At 40.0% G+C, this 26,805-nt stretch overlaps 2 protein-coding genes across 2 annotated transcripts; both read right to left on the bottom strand.

Moving 5' to 3' along the window:
• Nucleotides 1-474: 474 nt before the first annotated feature.
• Nucleotides 475-4,607, bottom strand: LOC310945152 (histamine H3 receptor; the record flags this gene model as incomplete). The annotated part of the gene is made up of 3 exons (XM_083911165.1): nt 475-1,332; nt 3,641-3,807; nt 4,370-4,607. The coding sequence occupies 3 exons, from the start codon at nt 4,605-4,607 to the stop codon at nt 475-477; spliced, it is 1,263 nt and encodes a 420-aa protein (XP_083767291.1).
• Nucleotides 4,608-8,065: 3,458 nt separating this feature from the next.
• Nucleotides 8,066-26,666, bottom strand: impact (impact RWD domain protein). The gene is made up of 11 exons (XM_083940292.1): nt 26,524-26,666; nt 25,676-25,804; nt 25,066-25,118; nt 24,878-24,940; nt 24,653-24,738; nt 21,164-21,289; nt 20,951-21,045; nt 17,280-17,353; nt 16,723-16,813; nt 10,894-11,028; nt 8,066-9,153 (listed from the first exon to the last, which is right to left on the bottom strand). The coding sequence occupies exons 1-11, from the start codon at nt 26,569-26,571 to the stop codon at nt 9,094-9,096; spliced, it is 960 nt and encodes a 319-aa protein (XP_083796418.1). The 5' UTR covers nt 26,572-26,666; the 3' UTR covers nt 8,066-9,093.
• Between the last annotated feature and the right edge of the window lie 139 nt (nt 26,667-26,805).

The following is a 26,805-nucleotide window of genomic DNA, read 5'->3' as shown; positions in this document are numbered from 1 at the left end:
ATACTCAATCTGATCTAAGCAGGTGTTGAAAGGTTTTCTCTTGACAGAAGCCCTGTGAAATGTCGTCTGAAGCTGCGGTCTCTCTCCGCTGTGCTTTCAAGCAGACAAACCACAATTTAAAAACTTGGTGATGCTATAGTTCTCTTATATAGTCGTCACCTTCTTTCTGACGGCATAAGTCATCATTTCACAGCACTGAGCACGTACAGAAGTGAGTGGCGAGAACGCTTAAACCACGTCCCTTCTTTCTGTCCTACTTACAGAGATTGTCTGTGAATATTATGACTGAAATTATTTTTCTCACACGTTTCATGACTATGTTGAACTGTCGTATTGCTGTCACATATTCGCAAACATTTCTCTTATTTTTGAAACAGATTTTTTTTTTTTATGGAAGAACAGTATATGGGTTTTTACAGTGTTTGACCAGCAACAGTTACTGCATTCATAATGCTTGGAAGTGCAATTGTTTATCTAACAAGACTGAGCCTCAATCTGAGGCTGGACAGATTGTCTTTTCGGACAGAGTATCTTTGAGAAAGCCCTTCGAAAGCTGCTGTGGCATAGGGGGTAAAGAAACGGGTTGATGGCAGAGTTCAGCCACAGAAGCCAGAATGTAATGTCGTACCAATAGTCCGCCACACATTCACCGCTACAGGCGGCACGAATTATCATTAGTAGAGTGTACGGAGCCCAGCAAATCCCGAACGTGCAGACAATAATGGCCAAAGATTTGGCGATCTTTTTGTCTCGAGACAGACGAGATGCCTGTGTCCTACGGCCGGGCGCCATGCAGGAGGCCGTGTGCTGAAACAGCCTGGAGTTTTTTCTGTTAGGAGAGAACCTCTCCCTTTGCATGAATATCTGACTGTTGTCAGGGTCCCCGCAGGAGGAGGGAGAGATGCCATCGTCGTCCTCGATAACCGCAGAGATAGCAGTAGGCTCAGTGGAGGACACCTTCCGAGTCTTCACAAAAAACACGGACCAGCCTCCTCCGTCTTTGTGCTTCTTACTGATACTCTGCACTTTGACGTCGTCCTCGGCGCAGGCACCTCCGTTCTTGGTCCTGCGATGGATGTTCAGGTAAATGCTGAGGTTGAAGAAAGCCACGGACACAAACGGGGTGAAGAACTCAAAGGTAGAAGCACTGAGTAGGAAGTACCAGGTGAAATAAAACTCAGCGTAGCACTCGTTAGCCGGGACGACACTCTGGCCGACGATCGTCTCCCAGAAGATAATGGCGGGGCCGTAGAGGAGGAAGGCCAGCACCCACACCGCCACCATCTTGAACACGGCCTGGCGGGTCATGTTTCGCTGTGCTCTGTATTTAACCTGTGTTAAAAGAGAGGCACAAGTGTGACTCACAGCAATGACCATGTACTCTGTTGCATGATAACACTATTGGTTACATTCACATTCACATTAGGGCCGGGTATTGTTTAAATACTAGGTTCTTTAAGCAGCGACAGTTGAAGGGACAGCTACGGCATTCCAGAAAGGTTTGCGGTTGTAGACTGTACGGCAAACCAGTCGTTCTCCCGTAGAATACTTCATTTGATACCCTTTTTCCTACAATCAACACCCATCATGTGAGTAGAAGCATTATGGTGAGCTTAACTGCCAACTACGTCAAATACAGCGCTCAACTTCACCACGCCACAGACTGTATGCGTTGTAGTTGGACAGTCACGCTTGTGCTGATTGGCTGAGAGAAAAACCATACAGACAAAACCATTTCTAGATCTCTGTACAAAAAGGCTCAAATGCAGGTTTCGTTTGAGTGGAGAAGTTTCTACTTGTTACTGGGTTATTTCGGTCAATACCTTAAAGGGTACTGAGCCCTACTTCACACACTAACAAACGCACTTGCTTCCTCTCTGGGTGCCTTGTTCAAATGAAGCCAAGTCTGTATTATGAGAGGCTGAAAATAAAACCCACTTGTTAGGCTCTTATTCTGCGATGTGTCACTGAAGCCAAAGCAAGAAGGGGAATGTCAGGCGGAGAGCCACATTCACTGATGCAACACAAGAGTGTGAAAGAGACATCTGGTTTCTCCCGATCCACTCCTCCGGCGTCATCACCCATCACTCATTCTCTTCCAGTGCTCCATTTTCGCTTCACCTCTCTGTCTAAACTCTATCATTAAGCAGGGCTCCTCTATTTACCATTCTCTTTCTTTTTTATGGATGTTTTTTTTTTTTTAATACCAAACCAATATCAACAACAGCTGGGTATGTCAGAGACAACGCTGCTGCTAATGACATCTAAGTGAAAGAGCAACTTCAAAAAATGTACAGTCAATAAAATAATTAAATAGAGCCACTTCATGATGCTGATAGCTGATTCTCACCCCGGTATCGAGTGTTCATTACAAAAGCACTTAATTTCAATTGTAAATTACAGAAATTCTCCTCTCTATGGATTGAGAATTAATACATAAATAAGTAATATTTCCTACTACACAGCTGGGATCAAACACTCAATCAAAAGGAGATAAAAGCAGCCACATGCAAAGAGACATTATTACCATACGCCTTTTAGAGAGCAGCTAAATAACATTGTTTGTTATGACAACAAATTATACATTGTGTCAGTTTGTCGTCTAACAAATTTATTTGTTAAAAAAAAAAGTTTTATGCCAATTGAACACAAATGAAAATGTTGTCTGGGATATTCCATCTTGGGAAATGAAATTATGACTAATCCTGGCCATACTGTATGTTGGTACTGTGTTACAAAAAGAATCAGCGAACTGAAGAATATATCAGGTTTTACACTAATGACGCCAATAGGGGCAATAAATATCTGGTAGTATTTTTCGGTTAAAACCTCCTTTAAAGGTGAATTCCAGTCTTTGTATTAAATTTCCATGTATTCAGAGAACTCGCAAGAGACTGATAAAAAAGAATGGACAAAATCAAAGCAGCACAGATGGAAATATCCTGACTTTTATTCTCAAGTATGAGTCAAGCTCCTAAAATCCATTTTTCATGATGAACTCAATAGCGTGTTTCATTACACCATTATTGCCCCCTAAATGCCAACTTCCTCCAAACCCTACACCTCCTAAAAGATTTAATTAAATGTAAGTATCAATCCCGAGCCGATTTGGCCCTGATGATGTCAGTACGAGGGCATTTTTTTTTTCAAATCCTCCAGAACAACAGAGGACGTTATAAACCCGATTTCATTGGCTGGCTTGAGTAGTACTTCTCGTGAAGTGTGTAAAACCGAGTGCCCTTTCCACTGCATTATATTTGCCCTTATAGACTGCTGAGATGACTGCTAATGTCTGCATCCAAAACTTACCAACATGAACTAGACAGCTGAGGCTTTGTCTCTAAATTGATTTGACAAAATGATAAAGCCAAGACACCGTCGTGAAGGAATAAAGTGGTGAATGTCAATGTCTTCTCACTATCTCACAAAAAACGCTGTACAGTGACACGCTTTAGAATCGACTGTGGTAGTATGTCTACGTGTGTGTGTGTGTGTGTGTGTGTGTGTGTGTGTGTGTGTGTGTGTGTGTGTGTGTGTGTGTGTGTGTGTGTGTGTGTGTATGTGTGTGTGTGTGTGCGCGTGTGTGTGTGTGCTCGTATTTGTGTGTGTGTGTGTGTAGTAATGAGCAGTCTGTACTTACTGCTCTTGTGACTGACAGGAAGCGGTCATAACTAATGAGGACGATGTTGAAGACTGAGGCGGTGCAGAGCAGGTAGTCCATAACCAGCCACACCTTGCAGAGCCCCTTACCCAGCATCCACCTTCCTGTCAGGTTGTATGGGATGTATACCGGGATGCAGAAGGCACCTGTAACAGCCACACACAAACACACACGCTGCATGATGATTATACCCCACCAACCATTGTACTGCATTAACATTCACACCTCTCCAGACCTCCACACAGCCTGGATGTGAAACCCATTACAGAAGACAAAGAGACAACAGGCTGCTGCATGCTGCCAAGGCAAACCCCTGAAGTGAAAGACGTTTTGGAAACAAGATCAGCCTGTATTGTTTCATTAAAGAGGGGTTATCATTTACCTAATGCTGCAGAGAAGGGCAGCATAACAAGAGGGATGTGAATGTCTTACTATGATTAAATATAGGGATGCTGCAACTACAAACATGTTCCATGGTAATATAACAGAGGAATGAGGCAAAAATGATAGCAAGGTCACCACTAACTCACCAATGAATACTAGTGACTCGATGTGATTATATTGAGGGCACATTACAATGTGTTTTGAGCGTGAAGCAACAGCCTAGTGGTTTTCAATCACAGGCAGGAACAAGAGACTTGGAAGATCCGAATTTGAGCGACCTGACAGAGGAGACACAAAGAAGAAGAGGAGGAGGCACCAACTCACCCACGAGAAAATCGGAGATAGCAAGGTTCAGAAAGAAGTAGTTGCTTTGATTCCTCAGGGTTTTATCCACAATGAAAGCCATGATCACCAGCGCGTTTCCAGCCACCACAACGACAACCAGAGTCACCATGATGACCGATAAGATCACCGCCAGGTAGCCCGGGAGGACGGTCCCAGCCTCAGACACAGCAGGAGTCAAGTTGCCGCTGGAGTTGGACTCCAGAATGTGCGCGCCCATAGTTACTATAAAGCCAGACTCATTGCACACCTGTTTCATTTCACGCACAAAAACAACGAAACAATCCAATTACGCGCTCCGACGTTCCGCTCCACTTTACGCAGGAGTGAAACATGCCTGGAGACCTGTGGTTAAGCACTTTTCCACAATCGTCCATTTTCACCGGAATAGTTCTGTGCTTAGGAAAGACACACCTTTAAATAAAAGCTATTTTTTTTAATATAAACTAGAGTAACTGTAGGTCCTCTTGATGTTCTCTCTTCCCTCTGCTCCGCCGGTTGATTATCAGCGCTGGGTGTGTGGGTACCGCGGAGCGCACGGTTGCTTTTGTCACCATTGTCAAGACTGCCATACTAGAAAAACAGTACTATATCCGCCTGTATTTTCAAAATAAACGTTTAATAGTTTTTTTTTTTTTTTTTAGAAGACCGAGGGCTCTGCACATTTCAGAATATGGATTGTCAAATAAATGTTATTGTGTTGAATTACAGCAACTGTCCCGGTACATTATATTGCAGAGCATGATATTCAAAACCAACATGTGGAGGAAAGGGAAGCTAAAAATAAAATGACAGTCTGTCTACAAGCCTGGCAAGACCATCTGATACCATAATAATGTCAGTTGTTCATAAGATGAAAACCATCCAAAGTACAGAAACATAATTTGAATCCCCCACATGTTCGTGTTGTCAATGGGACAGATTTCAAATGTTGTGCTTTTATTTTGAAGGCAACACAGATTCCGGTCTTATTCATGTGATTTCTGCGCACTTGACGGTTTGCTTCTTTGTCCGCGCAGCAATTGATCAAAGGCTGAAGTGGTCCAGGCGCCTGAAGCAGGCTGAGATGAAATGATCTGAGCTGCAGCCAGCAGCATGTCGGCAAGGAGCCATTCGTCATCTGCTGATAGAGATTTACACCAAGCATCAAGTTCAGTGATTCAGAGGTCAATGTCCACTTGACCACAACTGGAGACATTTTTATTGATTTCAACTGACCTTTTTTATGAAACTGTGTTTATATTTCATATTGGTCTTTTCCACCAAAGGCTAATTTTATTTCTGTGGCAGTGGAGTTGTCATCAATCTCTGTCCCCTCACCTTTCAGTCTAAACTGTCTAAACTGGTACCTCGAGCTTGGTTTAAACAACGAAAAGTTCTTACCAACTTGCAGATGTGTGTGTGTGTGTGTGTGTGTGTGTGTGTGTGTGTGTGTGTGTGTGTGTGTGTGTGTGTGTGTGTGTGTGTGTGTGTGTGTGTGTGTGTGTGTGTGTGTGTGTGTGTGTGTGTAACCCCCAAATGTGTGCCCAAATATTCCCAGCATGCAATCATAGCACTACTTTTTCCCCCCGGTAAAGCGTGATGAGTAAAAGGGGGCCCAACATGAAGAGCAGCCCAGGGGCTCTACCCCATAGACATTTTTTCATGTCATTTAAAAAAAATAATAATTCAGAGATAGGTTGTTTTTATCTTGACAGGGTTGTGTGTCTTTCTCTTGAACCATCTTAAAAATCGACACACTACCGCAGTACCGCAGTTAGATGTTGCTGTGAACACTTTCTAAGTAGTTGCCCAGTACGTAGAACGTGCAGCTTTGTTAAGCTAAATGAAAGGAGAGGTAAGTTGCTGCGTATATATAGTTCATTGTACTGGTAATGATCGGTTACTGCTCTTTCACTCGGCTCCCTAAAATGACTCAAGAATCATGGATCTTTAGTGACCATTCACTCGAGTCAGTTGAGTCCTCCACAATTTTCCAATGTCAAATGAGAAATTGCATCAAACACAAACATCTTGAAATGTTTACAACCCAACAACAACATGAACTCTATATATGTTATATAACCTGCAGCAACAAGTTCATTTGTATCATTAAATGGGTGACTGAGTGAGAAACAGTCAGTCTGAGATCCGGAACAGGATACATCCGGGTAAATGGCGAATTATGCCAGAGATGGTGAATCGGCTGATTGACACTGATAGGCAGTCTGAGTCGCAGCTCACAAGAGCCGGCTGCACCCGGAGACATGACCCACACTTCCTTAAATTGTCAGCCTACCACTCATGTAACTGATTTATAGAAATATTTGACTGTGCTTTGGGTAGAAGTCTACTGCAAATGTTTAAAACCCATTCCTTAAATCTTCAAATTAATGTGAGGATATTTGACCCTGTTTTGCGCAGACGATGAATAGCCTACAACTTCTTGCAGCCTATTACTCGAGTGGCGATCAGTGAGACTCACTCAATCACAAACTCTATGTCTGTGCGTGGTTGAAGAGAATATTCCCCTACAGATCCACAGAGCTAATATGGCCAGGCATTGCTTAAGTGAGTGGTGGCTGCATTAACTGTAGATTACATCGTAGGAACAAGTGTCATTAGCGATCGGGGGATTTTGACTCAAGTGACTCGAGTGACTCGCACAACCCGGCTCATATTAGTGAATTAATCAGAATCATCCCAATCCTTATAACGATCCGGGTTGACCAACTACTGTGTACTGTTCTTCTACAGCAGGGGTGTCAAACTCAGGCCCATGGGCCAAATCTGGCCCGCGGTGTAAATATATTTGGCCCGCAAGATCATATCAAGGTTCTATGAATACTGGTCCGCGAGTATATAGCACATACACCGCTACTTTTCTGTTGACAAACATGAGCATCCATGCTACCAGTCTCTTCAGACAAACCTAATCCACCCCTCCCCAAAAAACGGCCAAAAGAAAGATGGAAAACAGGAGCTTTCAGCAGCGGTGGGAGGCAGATTATCTGTTTATGAATGTAAAGACCTGTTTGTCTCGTCTGCAGAGCCATCATGGCTGTAACGAACACCACGACAAGTACAAGGACCTGCACTGAAAAGGTTCCACATTACATATCTGGAGAGAAGGGAAAACATGCACATTTGCACACACACATTTCTTTTTTTTATATATTGAGTTTGGCCTGCAACTTGTCCCAGTTTCTAAATTTGGCCCACTGTGAATTTGAGTTTGACACGGCTGCTCTACAGCAACAGTCAAGTCTGTTGAATCAGAATTACTTCAACATTGTTACTCAACTAACAGGAGCTAACTGGTTAAAACAGGAAACAGTTGTTGAATTTTCTAGCTTAAGAGAGGCAGCGGCTGCATGTGATGGACTGAAAGGTGAGAGGGCAGTGACACCACTTTCATGAAGTGATTATGAAATAAAATGTGACTTTATGAAAAAAGACCATATTAGAAGTGTAAATGTATTTATCATTATTATCATTATCATACTTAACACTCACTGGGGATCCAGACATGTAAGGATATTTACATTATTTGGTTGCGCTGCAACAATCAAAGGCTTAGGTTCCTTGAGCTGCTACATCAAAGCTTCCCATATTCTCCAGTATAAAGCTAATTATTCTCCACAGCCTTGAGTATGAATTTGGCTTCTGAAGACTCTAAAACATATGATTAAGGGCTGAGATGATGGGGTTCAGAATGATGACAGCTTGTCAGGAAGAAACAACCCTGTTAAGTGAATTAGCTGTAATTATTATTAATGGCTTAAATGAGCTGGCAGCTTTGTTCACAGTACATTTCAGGAACCTCAGCCTGTTGTGTGCCACTTTTGCTCTCATTCAAATAAAATGCCCTCATTGGATGAAAGTATTAGTTGTATTCCCTCAAGATAACTAAACAGATCAAATTTTACTTTTTCACATCACAGTAGTTTGGTTGTGCCGGTGACCAAAACCAAACTGCCCAGGGCACAGATGAGTCCTGGATATTTTTAGAAAGCAGTCCTCTGCTGCCTCAAGCCAACCCTGGAGTGGTTAATATGCAGACCATGTCTTTTCAGGCATCGGGTGACACCAAAATGGAGAGGTGAGGCGAAATCCCACAGGGTTAAAAAGAGAATTCTCAACTGTCAAAAGTTGAATATTTAGCAGGCTTCAAGCGGATGTCAAATGCATTGGGGAAAATGTTAATTACGTGAGTGAGTGTGTGAGTGTTTGTGTCAATAAAACACAGTGAACTTCATTTAGTTGAAACACACTGAATGAATTGTGTATGCATGTCATTCAAATGTGGATTCTGCTGAAAGCTGAATGAACACTTACAAGGACACATTTACATCAGGCCATAATGGAGCAGCGCCATTTAAAATGGATGGTGAAACAAGAGGTCTCCTCCTGAACAACTCCTCCATTCAAACATGCAATGATTATGTGGTTTTCTGATAAAGTGGATCAACAATCCTTGTGTGGGACTGATGGATAAACAAATGTCATGGTTTGACTGTTTTAATGAAAACTGTAAACATTTAATTTCAAGGCTGCTCAGTCAAAATGGTGCAATGTTTAGTCCAAGTGATCAGCTGAAGTGTAATGTCAAGAAATCCCTAATTTTCCCTATTCAAACACATCTAAATCAGCTAAAAACAATCTTTTCACAAGGCTGTGAAAATGTGTTTGAATGAAAGTCTCTTTTTTTCTCCTTCTTCTGAAATTCATTTTGTCTTCTTGTTTTTTAGCCTTTTGGTCTTCGCTCCAGATTTGCTGGCCTCGTCCTGTGAAACAAGAGAAAAGGGTTAGAGAATGAACAGACTAATGATTACCTTACATCAGCACTCCCCTTAATGGTGCCAAAAGCTTTTTCTATGTTTAATATTTGAGTGCTGTTTTAAAGCTCATGACTCAATGTATAACACTAAACTCCTGCTGTGTTCCCCTGCCCTACGTTCTGATTGGCATGCACCCTACTGTTTTAATGTATTCAAATAATTGCATCAAACCAAACATTGCATTCTTAAGTGCTCTTATAAAACATCCTCCACTAATTATTACACTGACAATTCAGGCTGCCAACTTGTAAACCAACACTTAAAAAGCATGTCTGGACAAATGATAATTCTGTTTCATACAGTCGAGTTGCAAATGTGGGACATTTGAATATGCATGCTGCCCCTTCATGTCTCATATGGTGTTCGGAGTGGGGCTGTAAACAAGTCACTCTTCAACACTTGTTGTCCCAATTAAAATTTAAACAAAAATGGTTTTAAATAAGCCTCTCACATAGTGCAAAAAAACTTCCAGCTACCTTTTATCTTGTGAGGTACTGAAGTGTAAAAGTTGTTTTCGTTAGTCTATTTTTATACTGGAGATCAAAATTAGAGAACAAATTATAAATATCTGATTTATTCTGAAATACTGTTTTTTTTTTTTTAATTTATCACTGTCATAGTGTCTTGTCATTTTTGTTTGGCAAGCTAGCAACGTTACATTAGGGCGTCAACTCTCAACTACTTTAGGTCATATCTCCATGACAACACTGAGGAGGGATGAATTCATTTTTACCAGGCTAGATTTTATTTAATTGGAGGTTAAAGTTAGAGTTAGTAAGGAAGTTAGTTAATAAGAATAATTAGGGGTGCAGCCTCTTGCGTGACCACTGGCCCTCACTTCACCCCAGAGGTATACATCAGCCAGATGGACGTACCCCCCCACCCACCCATGTCACATCAATGCAGTTTTTTTGGTTAGAGGAAATTAGGCGGAGTCAACATCTGACAAAATGGCGACTCCTGTAGGTGAGTACAATTGGATCAAGTTGAGAGAACGGAGCTCAACGGAGAGGCTATGTCAATTTTTTACAGTCTATGGTACAGGCTTGACATTACAGGGGAACGGAAGCTTTTCTGTCAGGATACAGCAAAGGACAAGGCAATCAAGTTCTGATGGTTACAGTGAGTTGATGGGGTTTTGAAGTAAGATACTTTTAAGGGTTGATTTACAGTGCCTTTAATCTATGTGTGGCAGCAGCTCAAGGTCCATCATGTTTTCATTGAAATAACTTTGCACAGCACAAAGACGACTTCAAAGCAGACTGGACCAAACTTCAGGCAGGTGAAAGTGAGGAGAGAGTGTTTGATCTCCAGAACATGTGGCAACCAGACACTTCAAATGAACCAATATCCTTAATGTTACGGCTACTGGAGAGAAACTGTGGAGGCACAAAGCAAGCTGAACACACACTCTATGTTATTATAATAAATCTGTGTGTAACTATAACCTGCATTATTATAAACTGACTACTATAACTGACTGATTATTCTCCTTTGACCTTCAGATTGTTCTTCAGTTGTCAAAAAGAAAAATAAATCATAAAGCACATTAGGGTCAAAGTCAATTAAACTACAAGATCCCAGATGTTACCCAACATGACAAAAATGACAGCAACGTCAAATTTGATCGATGATGTGGCAGTGGAAGATGACAGAGCCATATGTGAGAAGCCCAGAGTGTCTCACCGTAGAGGCAGTGTATCCTTCCTCAACCAGGATGTTTCTAGCACAGTTGTTGATGTGTTTGAAGCGGTCAGGACCCAACAAAATACCTCCATACCATCGAGACACGACCACCATGACATTGCGCACGTCCAGAATCTGTGGTGAGAAACACATGATAAATGTGAAATGAGTGTGAATTTAAAAAAAGGCCTGAAAGAGACAAATACAATATACTGTGACACAGCACCCTTCCCTGGCAACCATTCAAGCAGCCAGATATTTCACACCAGATGCGATACGGTGGATGAATCCTCATTAAGTGTTTCTGGCTCAGGCCATCAGCTGTCAGTCTAAAGCTGATCTCCAAAATGTGGGGATATTTCCCTATTTGGCTATCCCCCATAGAGTTAGATGAGAAAATCCATTTTGCTTTAATCTTTGTCCATATCAAGCTCCAGGGAATGTTGAAGTTTGCACAAAGACTGGAAGGTACACGGTTCAATTTATCCGCCACAAATTCACAGAGGTTACAGCATCTCATCCTAATCAATCAGTGATGTTAACGAGATCTATAAAAACCCACAAAATAATAATAAGTATTGACTGAAAAAAACATAAAATAAGAAAACACAAAGCAAAAAAAGACGTGTGGAGCCATAAAGAAGTGGCAAAACTAAAGCGAAAGAAACCGTAATTAAAGCTGCTAATCAATATCTTTATATAAGCAATGGATCAAATGTTGAGAGGATTTTTTAAAAACACTTTTAATGAAGGGTGGCTGTTCCTTGTGTTCATGGGCTAAGCTCATAACATGTCCTGCATGTCTCTACTTAACACACAGATCTTATTTACCATAATCTTCTTGTCAAAATCCTAATAAATAGCAAAAATTCCCCAAAATGTCAGACTTTTCCTTTAGCATGCAGACCAGAACTTGACTTCACACATCAACACACACATAAAAAGTGCAATCTGTCATCTGAGGGGACCCATCCGCATCTGGCTGCTGACACTATTAATCAGATTCCTTTTTTTTAATTCAATACCTCACACTTCCACATTCAGAGGGAGAAAGCACACATTTAAATGAGGAAACGGGAAGAAAGGCTTGTGGAGAGGAGTGAGATTAAGAAGAAAGCTCTTCATGTAAATTGCTAAGTACGCTGAGAGTGTGAAGTAGAAGATTAGTCAGTGTGTTGCTCAGGAAGATGAGCATGAAGACAGCGGACGTGATACTGACACTCCAGTTACAGTAGGTCAATCAGCTACAGAAGGTGACTTAAAGTACGTCTTTTAATATCCTCTTATGTCCAAATGGGTTAAGAAAAGCAAACATGAAGTTGCTGAGTTCACATTTATCTGTTCTAACAAATGCAATGACTGGGTTAACTAGTTGTGTTGTGTTGTGGCACCGATACAAATGGGGACCACACAAATCTGCTGAGCTTGTATTTCATTTGCTGTGACTAGGTCTGGCCCCTCTCCCATTCAGACAGATTTTCAGTTGACCAGGAACTCGGCGGACCAATCACAGCTGTTTATATCATGTGGAGTCAGGTATCAGACAATGCCTGACAGAGGAGCACCACTCTAGAGTTCTTACCAGGCTCACGGAGCTCAGATCAAACTGTCAAACTAGGCAGCGCTGATCAAATATGAATCTATATTCTGTTACTGTATCGCCTATTACCCACATAAAATGTTTTCAGGGGTGCATTTTAGTGTACTGTTTATCTGTAATTTGAGAAAGTTTGTGACACGGCCGATTTTATATCCTGCTTCAAACCAGACCAAGCACTTCCCCAACTTGCACATGTCACTAAGGCTACGTTCACACAGCAGGTCTTAATGCACAATTCCATTTTATTGCTCAATATGATTTTTTGTTTGGCTGTTCACATTACGTCTTAAAATGTGGCCTGTCTGTGTGAAAAGCTCACGCTCCTGAAGTGTCCCGCAGGCCCAGTTCATTGTTGATGACGTCACGCCATAACGGTGTTTACGGAAGCAAACATGGCAACTACAACCGGTATTGTAGCTTAATGCTAAAAACAGTGTGTGGCGGCACCCCAAATAGTAATGAGGTCTAAAACTTCACTCTCCCTCCACTGGCCGCCTGCTTCATTCTCTTCTCCATGTTTGTTTCAAGTCTGTTCAACTCTCAATTTGTCATTCATTTACAAAACAGAGCAGCGCGGGTCAGAATGACGTCTAAGCAGCATTAAATGCGACCTGGCTGTTCAGATTGCGGTCGGATTCAAAAAAATCTGATACGTATCCGATTTAGTACCACATTTAAAAGAGGCCTGATTCTGATTTGAAAATGTCAGATTTAATGCGACATGTGCTGTTCACACTGTCACAAGCAAATCAGATATGGGTCACATGGGAGCGAAAAAAACAGATTCAGGTCACTTGTAACTGCAGTGTAAGAGCTGCGCTGTTTCATTGCTCTGATTAGTTGGAGGTCACATTTTGGCGACCTCTAGTGGCTAATGTCCTTTTTATTTTTAAATTATGACAAAGGAGGAAGTAAGGGTCATGGCATAAAGAGCAACAAAGCCCACCTAAAAAAAGCATCAGCATGCATTATGAGTAGTGTTTGTGGCCTAACATTCACTCTTATCATAGCTCTTGAATGGTTTCCTCCAACCCCTGAGCAAAATATCTGGCTCTTTAGCTGCTAAATGCTCCGCTATGTTAACCAGAGAGTTGCTAACTGCTGTTTAGTGCAGGGCAGGAGGTTTAGGAGGTCATGAGTGTTATGACATATTCACATGGCTAAAATCGGTTCACCAGGAAGCATGGAAATGGATTTATAAGATGCATACTGCTTGACAAGCATCCATGTACAGAGAGTACAAACTAACTTACTTACATAAGTTCAAATAAGAGCCCAGGCTTTTTGCAGTGATGTGGTTTTTAAGTAGCTGACAGCTTGATTCATCTGAATTCTGTGCACAGTTTCACCAAGAATCCAAATGCACTATTTGACACCGATAGATCTCTCTAACAGGATCACACTGGCACAGACGACTGCCGTCATCTCATAAACGAGTATGAACTTTGACATGAGTCATGGACATCATCGGAGAAGCTCTGATACGACTCAGCACCTACTGGTAATGAGTATGACAGAACTACTACTACTAAGTCATCGCTGAGCTCTTATGACAGGAAACTTTCTTTTGTTTTGTCACAAACCTTTCACTGGCCTTCACACAACATTACAGGGGGACAAAAAAGTGTGTGGACAATGGCACATTTCAGTGTGATGTGGGTGTGTGAGTGTGTGTGAGTGTGTGTGTGAATCATAGTACCATCTGACAGCACAGCCAGAAACAAGTGGCTCATGATATGTGAAATTAAAAGATTAATAATTGTGGGAAATTACTATGAAGGACTATTTCTCTGGAGAGATTAGAAATGTACACATAATGGAAAGAGGATTGGCGTGGGTTATACTTGATAGGTCAAGTCCTCATTTAAAAGCACAGTCAGTCTCTGTGTAGATATATTTTTCTCAAGAACACTTAAATTATCAGCATGTTCACATCAAGATTCTTACTTCATAAGGGATCCTGATGGTGCTGCACTACCATGAAATCAAAGCAAACAGGCTATAAACAATTAATGAAATAACCTGTAGAAACAGTTATAATGTAACTGATAATTACATGACGTCAAATGTTACAATCACATGATTACAGATTTGATGTGTGGTGGCGTTTTTCGTGATAATGAAGGAACACTTACTCACACTGTGTCGTGGGGCTGAAACAATTAATTGACCACTTAGTCAAGAAGAAAATTAATCGGCAACACTTTAGATTTTTTGACATATTTCAGACACTTTTTGCTGAATTCAGTATCTAAAATGTGAAGACAAAGACAAAATCTGGCCGCAGACATAAAACACCTGGCAACGTCCTTAAAACCGCTTCTGTGGTAGAACCCGCTACAACAGGTGCCACAGGACCACATTTTGCCAAGATGACACTGACACGAGTGTAGTCTATGTGATGTCACTAGGGCGATAATTATATAATATATAATTATATAATATTATTCCCTCAATGGAATAATGAAAATCCTATATTTTGTGACACACAATTACGTCATCAAAATTGGTATTAACGAGCACATACTTACACAGTTATCAGAAAATCTGATGTGAAATACTTTGAGTTTATATTTTTTATGCATTAAATTCACAAAGGAGTATACAAAAATAGTCTTTACGATTTGGTTTCTTATATAGATGGATAGATTCATGTATTGAATTAGCTGAGAACACGCTATATTGTAATGTACTGTATATGGTTATCCAGAATGACCTATATATCAGGATAGAAGATTTTGGCCATATCGTCCAGCCCTAAATGTCACCCATAGGCTTCTGGCGAGCCAAAATGAAGCTCAGTGTGGGTAGACCGCATGAAGTCTACAGTCAACGCCTGCCACCTGTCACTCAAAGCAGCACACCCTTAATTATGCAGAAGCCTTGATATAATTTGAATGGGTGAGTTATATAAAAATTCGACCCTCTTACAGTTGTCATAAATGGGAAGATTAGCTATAGAAACCAAAATACCAGAATGAAAGACGTGTTTATTTCTGCTGTTAAACAGCTGTTTAACATGAAGGTCTATGGAGATTAACTCACTTTTGGAGCCAGCCTCAAATGGCCACTGAGGCACTAATGTGTTGGTTTCATTTTTTAACCCCCGTGGTTGGGGCTTGGTTATTTTACAAGAAATCAACAAACTGATCAATTTTATGCCAAAAGGAAATAATGCAATACTTTCACCACCAGGTGTCAATCAAACTACAACTTAAAAACTGCGCTACAAATTAAACGTGGCGATGTCGAGGGAGCGGTTTCACCACCATCACCGATTTCATTGTCAATTATCATCAATTTTTTGCAGCTGTCACTTTTCCAATTTAAACACATTACACAGTCAACCCCTGCTTAGAAGAAGTATATTGATTTTGGACACAGCTTTAGTATTGTTCATTTCATTCACTCACATTGACTGTCATCCTACAGAGTAAAACATGGGGGAAAAAAATGGAAAAAGCAATTGCAAGCTTAATCTATTATGAAAATAATCGTTTGGGGAAGCCTGAAAACCAATCAGGCCAATCAATCCTAAACATCAACAAGGTCTGGACTACATGTTGTTTAATTTACTTATTTACTTTTAACTAGGCCAAATATCCCTCCATTTATTCACTTCACTTATATTTAGAGCACAAAATGTTCTCATGTGAACCACTTTCTGATGGTGTAATAGAAATCTTGAGCTTGATGGTGTAGCAACCAGTCCTTTTTCACAGCACCACACACGAGTATCTTAGATATTTTTGAAGGCCAGTAATTTTTTTTGATATCTATAAAAGTGCCACAATGTACAAGAAATAACATGAACCTACACTATTTCCCATACGTGACTGTAACCACTTTGATCTATTTCATACAATATATAGTTTAATATGTGTTTTTTAATAAGGAGCATGTCTGGAAATGTTACTGCAGACGAGGTAATAAACTACCACAGAATAGAAAGATTTCAGTTTAATGTTTGAAGACAGTCTCAGCTTAAAAGCCACAGCAGATGACAAATTGTGCAGAGGTGGCTTAGATCAGATGCCAATTAAGCCTGCAGGAGCCAAAGCTAGCAAATTAAAGATTGTGTTTATAACAATAATTCTGGGCGAAAGCTCAATACCTGAGTCATTGTTCAGTTCTTTGGTGCCTTTTTTGACAAAAAGCAACATGTCATTTAGTACGCAGCTGACAGAGTGCCCTGGTTGAGGTCAATATATTCTTAATGAAATGATAACCTGCAGTAAATGGAGCATCCTCCCCCCCGCGGCTGTCTCGCCGTCGTCTTCACAGTCCTGCAGGAAGCTGTTCTTGTCCTCGCAGTAAATCCTACAACAGACAGAATACCAACAGCTGGGCATTAGGGGGAGAACATTGACGCATTTTGGTCAGAGAACGACTCTGTGACACCGGCGGCCCCTTTTCACCAGGAAAGTGGTTCAAATGTCAGCAGTAATGACCACCCAAGCAGTGCATAGGCAGCTCGAAATTGACCTTATTAGAACATGCTGGAAATACTATGCACACAAACACACACAGGAAGACAGACACATCTTTTAACATATTACACATTATATTACCACACTATACAATACTATCAGAAATCCTTGGTTTTCTCTGGTGCTCTTTTTGACCCTTAGTGCAGTGATGTGGCCTTTAGAGAAGACAGATAAAGCATGTTCTCCTACACTAATGAGACACACTGTAACAGTAACCTGGGGGTGTTAGCATGATTTACATAATGAAGCCATGACAGATGTTGGGTCATATAGGCTACATATGTGACATTACTGACCTGTATGCATAAATATTATGAGTGGCACTAGCAATCTTCTTGTTCTCATAGAGCTTCCCCAGGACCATTTTAACCTGCAACAAACAACAGGTGGAACAGTGGACATAACAAAATATTCCTCACTTCAGCCTGATTATTCAAACTTCATTATTCAAACGTTCATGTACGAAAATCATATTTCCTATAAATAGAACTGACATTTGATTGGGTAAAAATATGTTTAGCATGCAAGTAATATAAGGTTTAGTACAATGCTACATCTTCAGAACTAAAAAGATGACCCTCACACACTAAACCTTTTAGCTGACTACCTGTAATGTGTGGCCATTACAAGAACACAGAGTAATATATTACACATAAACCTATGTGTAACCTATATATTACCATAATACCAAATAATTTAAGAATTGATTCTGTTGAATATTTTCCATTTACACTTTCATGACACATTTTATTGATCCTCTGCATTTCAGCAACACTTTAATATCAATATTTTGTCTTTTAACTTCCTGTCCACAGCAGGTTGCGTGTGATCATCTTGTACTTACATGTTAGCAAATATCTAATCAGTTGTATAATACAGTGTACAGCAAAAATGCCTGACAGAGGTGCAAGAAAATGAAACTTTCTTCTAAAGCAGTCTGACAAACAGCGACCTACATTTACATAGTGATACAAACTGAATCAGTTCCCCGCCCACACAGTGCCAGGATCAGCTGGTCATCTTACTGTTAGTCATGGTGAAAGGTCAGAATGTGTTCCTAATTGTGTCTTATTATGTGTTTCTAACTATTTGATATCATAGTATTTAGGTATAAATGGGTGGTTTGATTTAGGGTCTTTTAAAATGCGTGTCATACGATATTTCCCCATTGAAAGTAAATTGTTTAGTTACACATTTACACACAGTCCAGTTTTCTATGACAGAGGCTTATTATTTTGTAAGAAGCTTTCACCACAGAAACAGTGCCAAAGGTCATTATTATTTTATTTTATTTATGATTTATTATATATCTGTTGTCTATGGATGTAATGTTGTCAGACAACATTCTCAAAAATAAGGACATATGGTCCCAACTTTGAGAAACGTACAGAGGGCTGTATGAATCAATCGGGACTGAAACTGGAAATTGAACAAATAAAAGACCTGATGGATTAATTCTCATTTGCTCAGCATATCCATCTTGGAACTCTTTTCTTTTGGGAAGAGGTGAAAATACTGGTTGCTGATTGGATAAATCATCTGTCTATCACCAACATACAGGCCAAATCTACCAATCAGATCAATGAAGCGTATGAAGTACTAACTGTGTCGAGGCAAAGCTCAGAAAGTAAACATCATGCCAATTAAGGATATTTGCGGTTTGTGTAACGAGAATGTACGGTTAAAAGGTACAATTTCAGGTGCCTGGTCCATTTTCCAACAGAAGGATCCAAGAGAAAAAAGCGTTAGCGAGCGGCTTGCTCGATAGCTGCGCTCATCTCATCTGCCGAAGCCGCCATGTTGTTTGCACTGAACAGTGACTTCTTGTTTCATCACACTTAAATCTGCCCCAAAAACCAATGCTGATTGGTTCTGTCGCTTGGAAAACTTCTCCAAATTTCCTCAGTGGAGCTTGGGAGATCAGGATGGTCTCACTAGGCTAGGTGTTGTCACCGCCTGTAGTACAAATTCTTGTAATAAAGTGAATTCAAAGAAATGTGTTGTCTTTCTGCGGTTAAACCCTCAAACAGTAGTTACTGTAGCCTGTACTTTTATTCTGTTACCCTCCTTTAATGACAGAACACTGTACATAGAGCTCTGTTGTTTTATATACTGTACATATTGTGATGTAATTTTGTCTAATGTTGTTTTACTGCATTAGCTGTATCTATGTTTTAATGTCTAGTGTATCAACATGACATCTGCCGCTGTCTCTTGCACAGGTCGTCATTTTATGTCAGTTAAATACCCGGTTGAATAATGTAACATAAAAATAAATAAATAAAATAAAAGCATGTGGAGCCCATGCCTTCTTAAGACAAGAGCCACAAAATGAAGTTACATTCCGCTAGAGAAAATGCCTGATTCAATCGCCTCTATAAATGCAACTAAAAAGGCCTTCTCACAATGACAGAAGATACTGGATTAATAACTTTCACATATCGAAGGTCAACTCAGAAGAAAACATCAAAGAGATTGATGATTCATTAATATTAGAGGCACCTGCAGTTCAAATCATGAGAGATAAGTATACAAGATACAGTATAAGCATAATAAACAATGAATACAGGATTTACTCCCAAACCGCCCTCTCACTTTTCAGCCAATCACATGACCCCTGCCTTTCTTAAGAGAGCAAGTTCAATACCTGCAGCTTGACTCAGCCTGTTAGCTTGTGGGAGCTACAACAACAACGCCAGAGTAATTAAATTCAATTAAACCAGTTTAATTTACATTTTCATTACTCAGCACCAAATTAAAGACAGTGTTTTTCAGAGAGACAACTTTCTTGGTTGTGGCTCTAGCCAACAAAAGTTAGCTAGCTTGCTGCGGCCTTGCCAACTCTTTTCTAATGAAAGTAGTTAACACTAGCCGCTAAAAGTCACCAGATGATGTTCTACGCTCATTTGCATATGGGTAACATGGTTGTGTGCGTTGGCTAACTGTGCATGGTGGTAGGGGAGTAGGAGAAATCCCTCCTGTGCTTTCGACAGAGGAGCGATGGACTGCTGCATGCTGCTCAGAGGGGGTGGTCGCTTTTTGATCTGAAAATTCTCTAAATCTAGCAAACAAAGTCGCATAGTCGGCAACACTGGCTTACTGGCTGTTAGTGAGGGGACATGTGATTGGCTAAAAATTGAGTGGGCCGGTAACAACTCCTCTGTCATGATGACATTGCAAAATAAAAATTGATGTCACTGGGGAAAATGCTATTTTAAATTTGTAAACAAAAATGTAAAGTAGTAAATAAAAAACAAAGACTACTAAACTGAAACTAAATACGAAACATTAAATAAGTATTAAAAATAACTTAAATTACTTCCCTTTTTTTGTTTATCTATATATTTTACAACTGTATTTATTTTCACAATGTCTTCATAAATGATTTAGTATTGAACTCTCTGGGACTCGTTTCATGTTTCATGTATTTAATAATAAATACAGCTACACTGGTTGAAAAGGCTTAAAACTTAGTAAGTCTCCAATTTGTTCCCACTGAAGCAGATCTTGGTCTTTCTCCCAATTATATATTTGGTTAAACAGAGACTCTTCCAGACTAATATGTAAATGCTGTGCAGGTCTCAGTCGATTCAGGTCATCTGCTCCCTGGAGCACAGCTGCGTGTGTAAATATCTTTGTCTAAATAGCACTTCACAGCAGGTGGAAGCTTTTAAGACGAGTCGGTATATTACAGGAGAGCCACAGAGTGAGGATAGCATGCAAGATTGAGCCAAATGATGCTTCACTTTGTGAAATTGCTGCATAAAATAAGCACATTTACATCCCATCCCCAAGACCCTCGTGAAGTCATGAGCCGTCTACCGTCTTTGTTTATTGTCATGGTTTGAGAAAAAGAAACTGTTTAATTTTTCAGGTAAAAAACGTTAATTTCTTTGTCAAACATATCATCTTGTTTGCAGTAAATGTGTTAAGATCAAAAAAAATAAAATGTCCTTCATGCTTGTACCTGTGTTGGAGTCACCACGGGGGCTAAGTGAGGCTGGAAGGTACTGCGTCGGTCTGTGATGGTGTTCCCATGTTTTAGAGGAGGTACCTCTTCATCTACGGGGCAAAATGTGACACATCATTCATCAAAACGATCAAGTTTATAAAAAGCTGTGTTAAATAATGACCACTGAAGCCAATGCAACAAAAGATTATCAAACGGTATGAGCGGTACCGTCTATGTGATCCATGAACAGATGTGCATTTTCTGTGTTCAGCTTGAGAGTCCTGTAGTCTGGTATATCTTCATCATCGCCCACTTCCTCCTCAGCCGTCATGTTCACCTCCTCCGGTTGATCCACTGAAGCAGATCATGGGAGAAACATTGTGTCTTAAAGAAAAGCTTCAGGGTTTTTTTTCAACCCCAAACTTGTTGCCTGTAAAAGTCTACAAACTAGGCAGCTTGTCATTAAAAAGACACCTACGGAGCAGCTTATCACCAAATTACCAAATTACCATTACATGACCTTAACATTGACACTAAAACTGTTTCATGACCTATGATGCCAAGGCCAATTCATAATGGATGACACCTTTTATTAGAGCCTGATAAAAGGATTAAGCAAATCTGACTGATCACAGAGCGCATAAAAGATCAAGAGGTGAGCAGAAAGTAGTGCTCTGTTGTCATGGAAACAAAGGTGTGAGCGCAGTCTAAATCAATGTATTGATTTCTAATGCCACCTTTTGGCATTTCTATTTAATGCTTTACTCATGTGCCACAGTAATGTCATTTTTTTAGTTGAAATATCTCCATTTGGGGGCTTTTCCGAGCCAAAATTGAAAAATGGGATTATCTGTGAGATTCAGCATATATATATATATATATATTTCTTCCACCCCTTAAAGTCTCCACTGCATGAACATTTGTCTAGATCTATCCCTGTATCTGTTTACACGATCGTTAACAAATGGGATGAAATCAAAGTGGAGTCTGGACAAACCTCATGCATTTTCCTGCATCACAGTGTGTACCTGCTCTATGAAATATCAGTCAGGCTATAGAGACATTGACTAATTTTCTGGATCGGATATCGGATTATTGAGGCTGATCCAGCTTTTTTTTTAAATGAATATCATACACAGCAATACAGTTACAGCGATCTAGTCACTTCAGTTCTTAGTCAATCCTATGTTTGCGACACCGGTTAGGGTTTTATATTACATTTAAAATATCTCTCTGTAGTGCACTTTGCATGGAAGTGTTATTTCTTTTTGCTGCTAATGTACACTTTTTTTGTTTCATTTGTTACCTTTTTTTAACAAGGCTAAATTTAAATATTTATGTCAAGCCTGATGCCTTCATTCACATGGCAAGGTATACGCTTCATTTATTCAACAGTAGTATTGGATCGGTATCGGGTATCGGCTGATACGCTCAGCCCGGGTATGTTAGTTTGTTAGTTTCATTTATTGTCCACAATGTGGAAATGTGTCTTTCTAAGCAGGACGGCAACAGCAACACCACTTACACACAAACATCTTCAGGGCAAAAAGCAGGACAGCAGTGGCAGTTACATTAAAAACGCACGGGACACGGTGTTCAGTGCTCAAATGGTGTTAGGGATGGAGGAATTTTACAATTTGCCCTTGGTACTTTGATTTGTCTACCAGAGGGAAGAAGCTCAAACTCCCTGTTGAGTGGATGAGAGGGGTCGTTCACTCTTTGACAGCTTTTTTCACGTACATACTTAACAGTTTCTGTCTCATCCCTATGAGTTTTGAGGCTCTGTGTATTATTCTCAGCAGCTTGCTTCTTCCTTTTATGTTTAGATTACCGTACCACACTGGCATGTTAAAAGTTAAGATGCCCTCTATCAGGTTCTTATAAACTGTTTCCATAATATACTTGCTCACTCTAAATGAGTTGAGCTTGCGTAGTAGGTGGTTGATTACAAGCTTTATAAAATATACTTCACTTTTATTGTTTCAGGTTGATTGATTTACCTACTAAAGTCTGAATGTTACTGTTCAGCCACAATCGTCCAGTTGAGTAAAGATCGGAGTTGAGTTTTAAAACCTTGGGCTCAGGTTTTGGAGACCAAACTTGTTAGCAGGATAAACTCATTGTTTTTAATGGTATTTAATGATAAGACAAAATACAGAATATCACCGGACTAGTTTTTCTTATATATTTTAAAAATTCAAAAAGTAATTACACTTTTTTTTTTTTTTTAAAGAGGGAAACAGTAGCTAAATGTGAGATGGACATAATAAAAATCAAAGTTAAACTGGTTACTTATCTAACAAACCTTCTGTGAATAATGCCTTTAGTGTTTATTCTACGCAAAATCCATTAAAAGTGGGACTTGATATGTGGGCGAACAAATGTTTTTCATCCTTTAATTCCTGTCTGCTCTCAATCCACCAAACGTCATCATTATTTCTCTGTCATATCCTCTGTTATGTTTACTCCCTTTTCATTTCCATGAAATGTGCCTCTCCGGGCTTATCGCTCCCTTTCTCCCTATCTCCACCGTGTTCCTGTCAGTTGAAGCTGTCAATCCTGCTCCTCTGAACTTAAGTACTGCAGTGACCAGTTACAATTATTACCACATGAATCGCAGAGAGAGGACAAATTATACCACACAACAATGGTGAGGACAGTTAATATTTTTCAAGCTCAGTGTTCAAAAGAGAGCAGAGTCTGCCGCAATAATGGATGCCGCTGGGCTCGCCTGTAGATAAGTGAGACAGACCAGACTCCCGTGATGCGCGGTGAGAAAATCCTTAATTTTGGTATCTTTTACTCTTTTTACACTTCAAAAGATTCTGTCAAGGTAACAGAAGCCATTACATAGATATTGATCTTAACTCAATGCAGTCACTCAAAGTCAGACACAGGAGGGTTTTTTTTCTAAAGCCCCTAAAGGCCTTTGTGCTCATCTTATCACACAAGGAGGAGCATCTTAGCAGAACTTGAATGGAAGATGCATATAGATGAGGCTTTAGGTAGAGAAGTAGATCCATCTGCGCCTTTGATACAGCGATTTGTTTATAAAACATGATCCATAATTGACCCATTGATAGAGGTTTTATCAGAGCCAAGCTATTTACATGTGTGGATGTTATCATGTACTCCAGCTTTTTGGAAAGCTAAACCCCGGCTGCCACCAAAAAGATATTTCCCACTTATCTAATGGTAAGTTAAAGGTACTTGCAGCTATTTCATTAGAATTAAATGACATAACACGCCCAATGTCAGCTGGGATCCGCTCTATTCCCCGCCAGGAGCAAGCGGTTAAAGATGAAGGATGATGATGCATGGAAATGTCACAATGTGAAACATAACATGAATAAAACTTGCAACCCAGATAATGCGCTAACATTAAAACCTTACAACATCTCTCAATATTGGGGGATTGAGTTATTTTTATTATTGTTTGACCACGGATAACGGCGCAGGGCTTCAACCCGATTGAATTCACCGATTTCCACATAATGTTAGCTACAGTAGCAGCACGGGTAGCTGACTCTGAGTTAGCGCAACAGTTACACTGTACTTGTGGCTACTTTAGAACGTGACATAAACATTACATGAATAAAACTGTAATACATTAAACTCCTCCGTGAACATTATTTCTGCCTGAGTCACGTCAAATAGATTTTCATGGGGCTTGTTTAACAATGAAGACAACAACTCTCGTGACCCCTCACACCTCACCTGTTTCTGAGCTCTGGGATTTCTCCACGAGGAATTCTCGAATTTTTTCCACCCACAGGTAGAGGATGCTCTCCCCCACATGCTCCCTGTTGAAAGAGAAATAAATACAAATGAGGGTTGCTTCTCTAAGAGACAGACGACATAAAAATTGGAAAATCATGTGTTGTGGATAATATCATCCTACAGTGCCTCCTCGTGAAGTCAGAAATCATGAGAAGCACTCACACATAGAGATCTTCCAGGTTGTTTGCCAATTTGTTCCTCTCTGGGCCTCGCAACCATGCTGCACTACAAAAGCCGGGAGCAAACAAAGGGTTATTGAGTAGAACGATGAGTGCGTTTTTGAGTGGGTTGTTGTTCTATCAATTCAGGAGATCGCAGCAAGATTCAATTTGAAAGGCAAATAGACTCACTTGATCTGGTAGATGGGCGGGGCAGCGCTCGGATAATCAGGTGGGAGAATTATCTGATCAATGAGAAAATAAAACCAGGATTACAAACAAACAATCTTATGTTAATAATAATAATAATGATTTCCTCTCTGTGGAAGCCTTATGCTTAGAAATGATGATAAATTGATCATCGAATAATATAATAATATAAACTACTTTCCAGCAGTTACTAATATTTACATTTGAAGGATAATATTATTTACATTTTTCAGCCACTTAGATTTTAATGTCATCCAACCTTCATGTGCTGCCACAACACCACAGCCTATCCAAGTGACTCTCATTCATAAATTACTATTTGGACATTAATATGATCCTGAGCATAACTTTTTCACCCTTTCAGATGGCAATGTTATCTGTTTTGGCGAGCTCTAATAGATAAACTAGTAATGTAGTCTCATCGAAAGGAAAATAGGAGAATGTTGAAATCATTTTCTAAGACATTTTTCTTTTTCTCTCATTTTCCATGACTGGAAAGTGTGCAACTGTTTTCCAGGTTATCCAGGATGCGTGGGAACCCTGTGTAATGCCAGAGACTTGTAATTCATATGCAACATTTATGTTTCTCTACCTGCAAACATGCCGTCAGTTTTGGCTCCTCCAAGTCACTGGATATTTTGATGCAAAATATTCTGGATGCTTCATCTATAACACACCATTCATCCCCATAGATGGAAGAAAGAGCCTCAACCTCTTCAATCTATACACAAGGAAATAACAACAGAGCAAAAACATGAGTCATATGTGTCTGTTGACGTGAAGCTGACATTAAGTATGATTCATCCATAAAGTCTGACCAGTAATGTGGCCTACAGAAGGCTTCAAACTATTCTTGTTATGAATCATCAAAATCCAAGTGCACACAGACACATCAAAACAGAAACCACACTAAAACTCATCTTAGTCACAAAACTTGACATTTGTTCATTAAAAATAGATATCTGGTGATATTTGAAAAACCCAGACGGTGATTTAAAGCAGTTCTGCGTTTAGGGAAATACAAGACACTGGGTAAAAATAAACACTCTTTTAAGACACTAGACCTTTAATTATGTGTGGTTGTGATGGTGTTAGTTTCTATCTATCTTTTGTCTTTTCATGTACATGTGTTGATGAAGCCAAACACCTTGGGAACTACCTGCAGAGTGTGTGTGTGTGTGTGTGTGTGTGTGTGTGTATGTGTGTGTGTATGTGTGTGTGTGTGTTCCTCTATATTTAATTGCTTGTGCCCTTAATGTGTGTCCTGTCAGCCTAGAGCTCAATATAAAACCATTTAAAACCTCTACTTCACCTTCCAACGGTTACAATTTAGCCTACACGCACTCTGCAGGCCACACCGAAATACATGCAGACTTTGAACGCAATTTGCCAAGTTGTCTTAACTTCACCGGGGAGGTTGTAAAAGCAAAGAAATCGTACTTGCTCCTGAAGATCTCCTTCATTCTCCGGATTTATGATGTCGGCCATTTGTCCAGCCAAGTGTCAGCTACTGAAAATAAGAAAATAAGTCAGTCAAAACAACACAACATAACATTTAAGGCGCATAAACTTCATGTTGAGATCCAGCCTGCATGTGTCAGTGTAAACAGCTTCCAGGGCAACGCGGATTGGATGCTTCGACTTCCGGGTTCTGACGTGTTTTCACTCAACAAAGTACAAAGCTTGACGACAGAGACAACGCAAAAGACAAGGTGTGACAAA

Source organism: Echiichthys vipera (genome assembly GCF_963691815.1).
Source record: "Echiichthys vipera genome assembly, chromosome: 3".
In the NCBI taxonomy this organism is placed as follows: Eukaryota; Metazoa; Chordata; class Actinopteri; order Perciformes; family Trachinidae; genus Echiichthys; species Echiichthys vipera.
The sequence above is the reverse complement of the archived record's forward strand: the minus strand, read 5'-3'. Positions and strand labels throughout refer to the sequence as shown.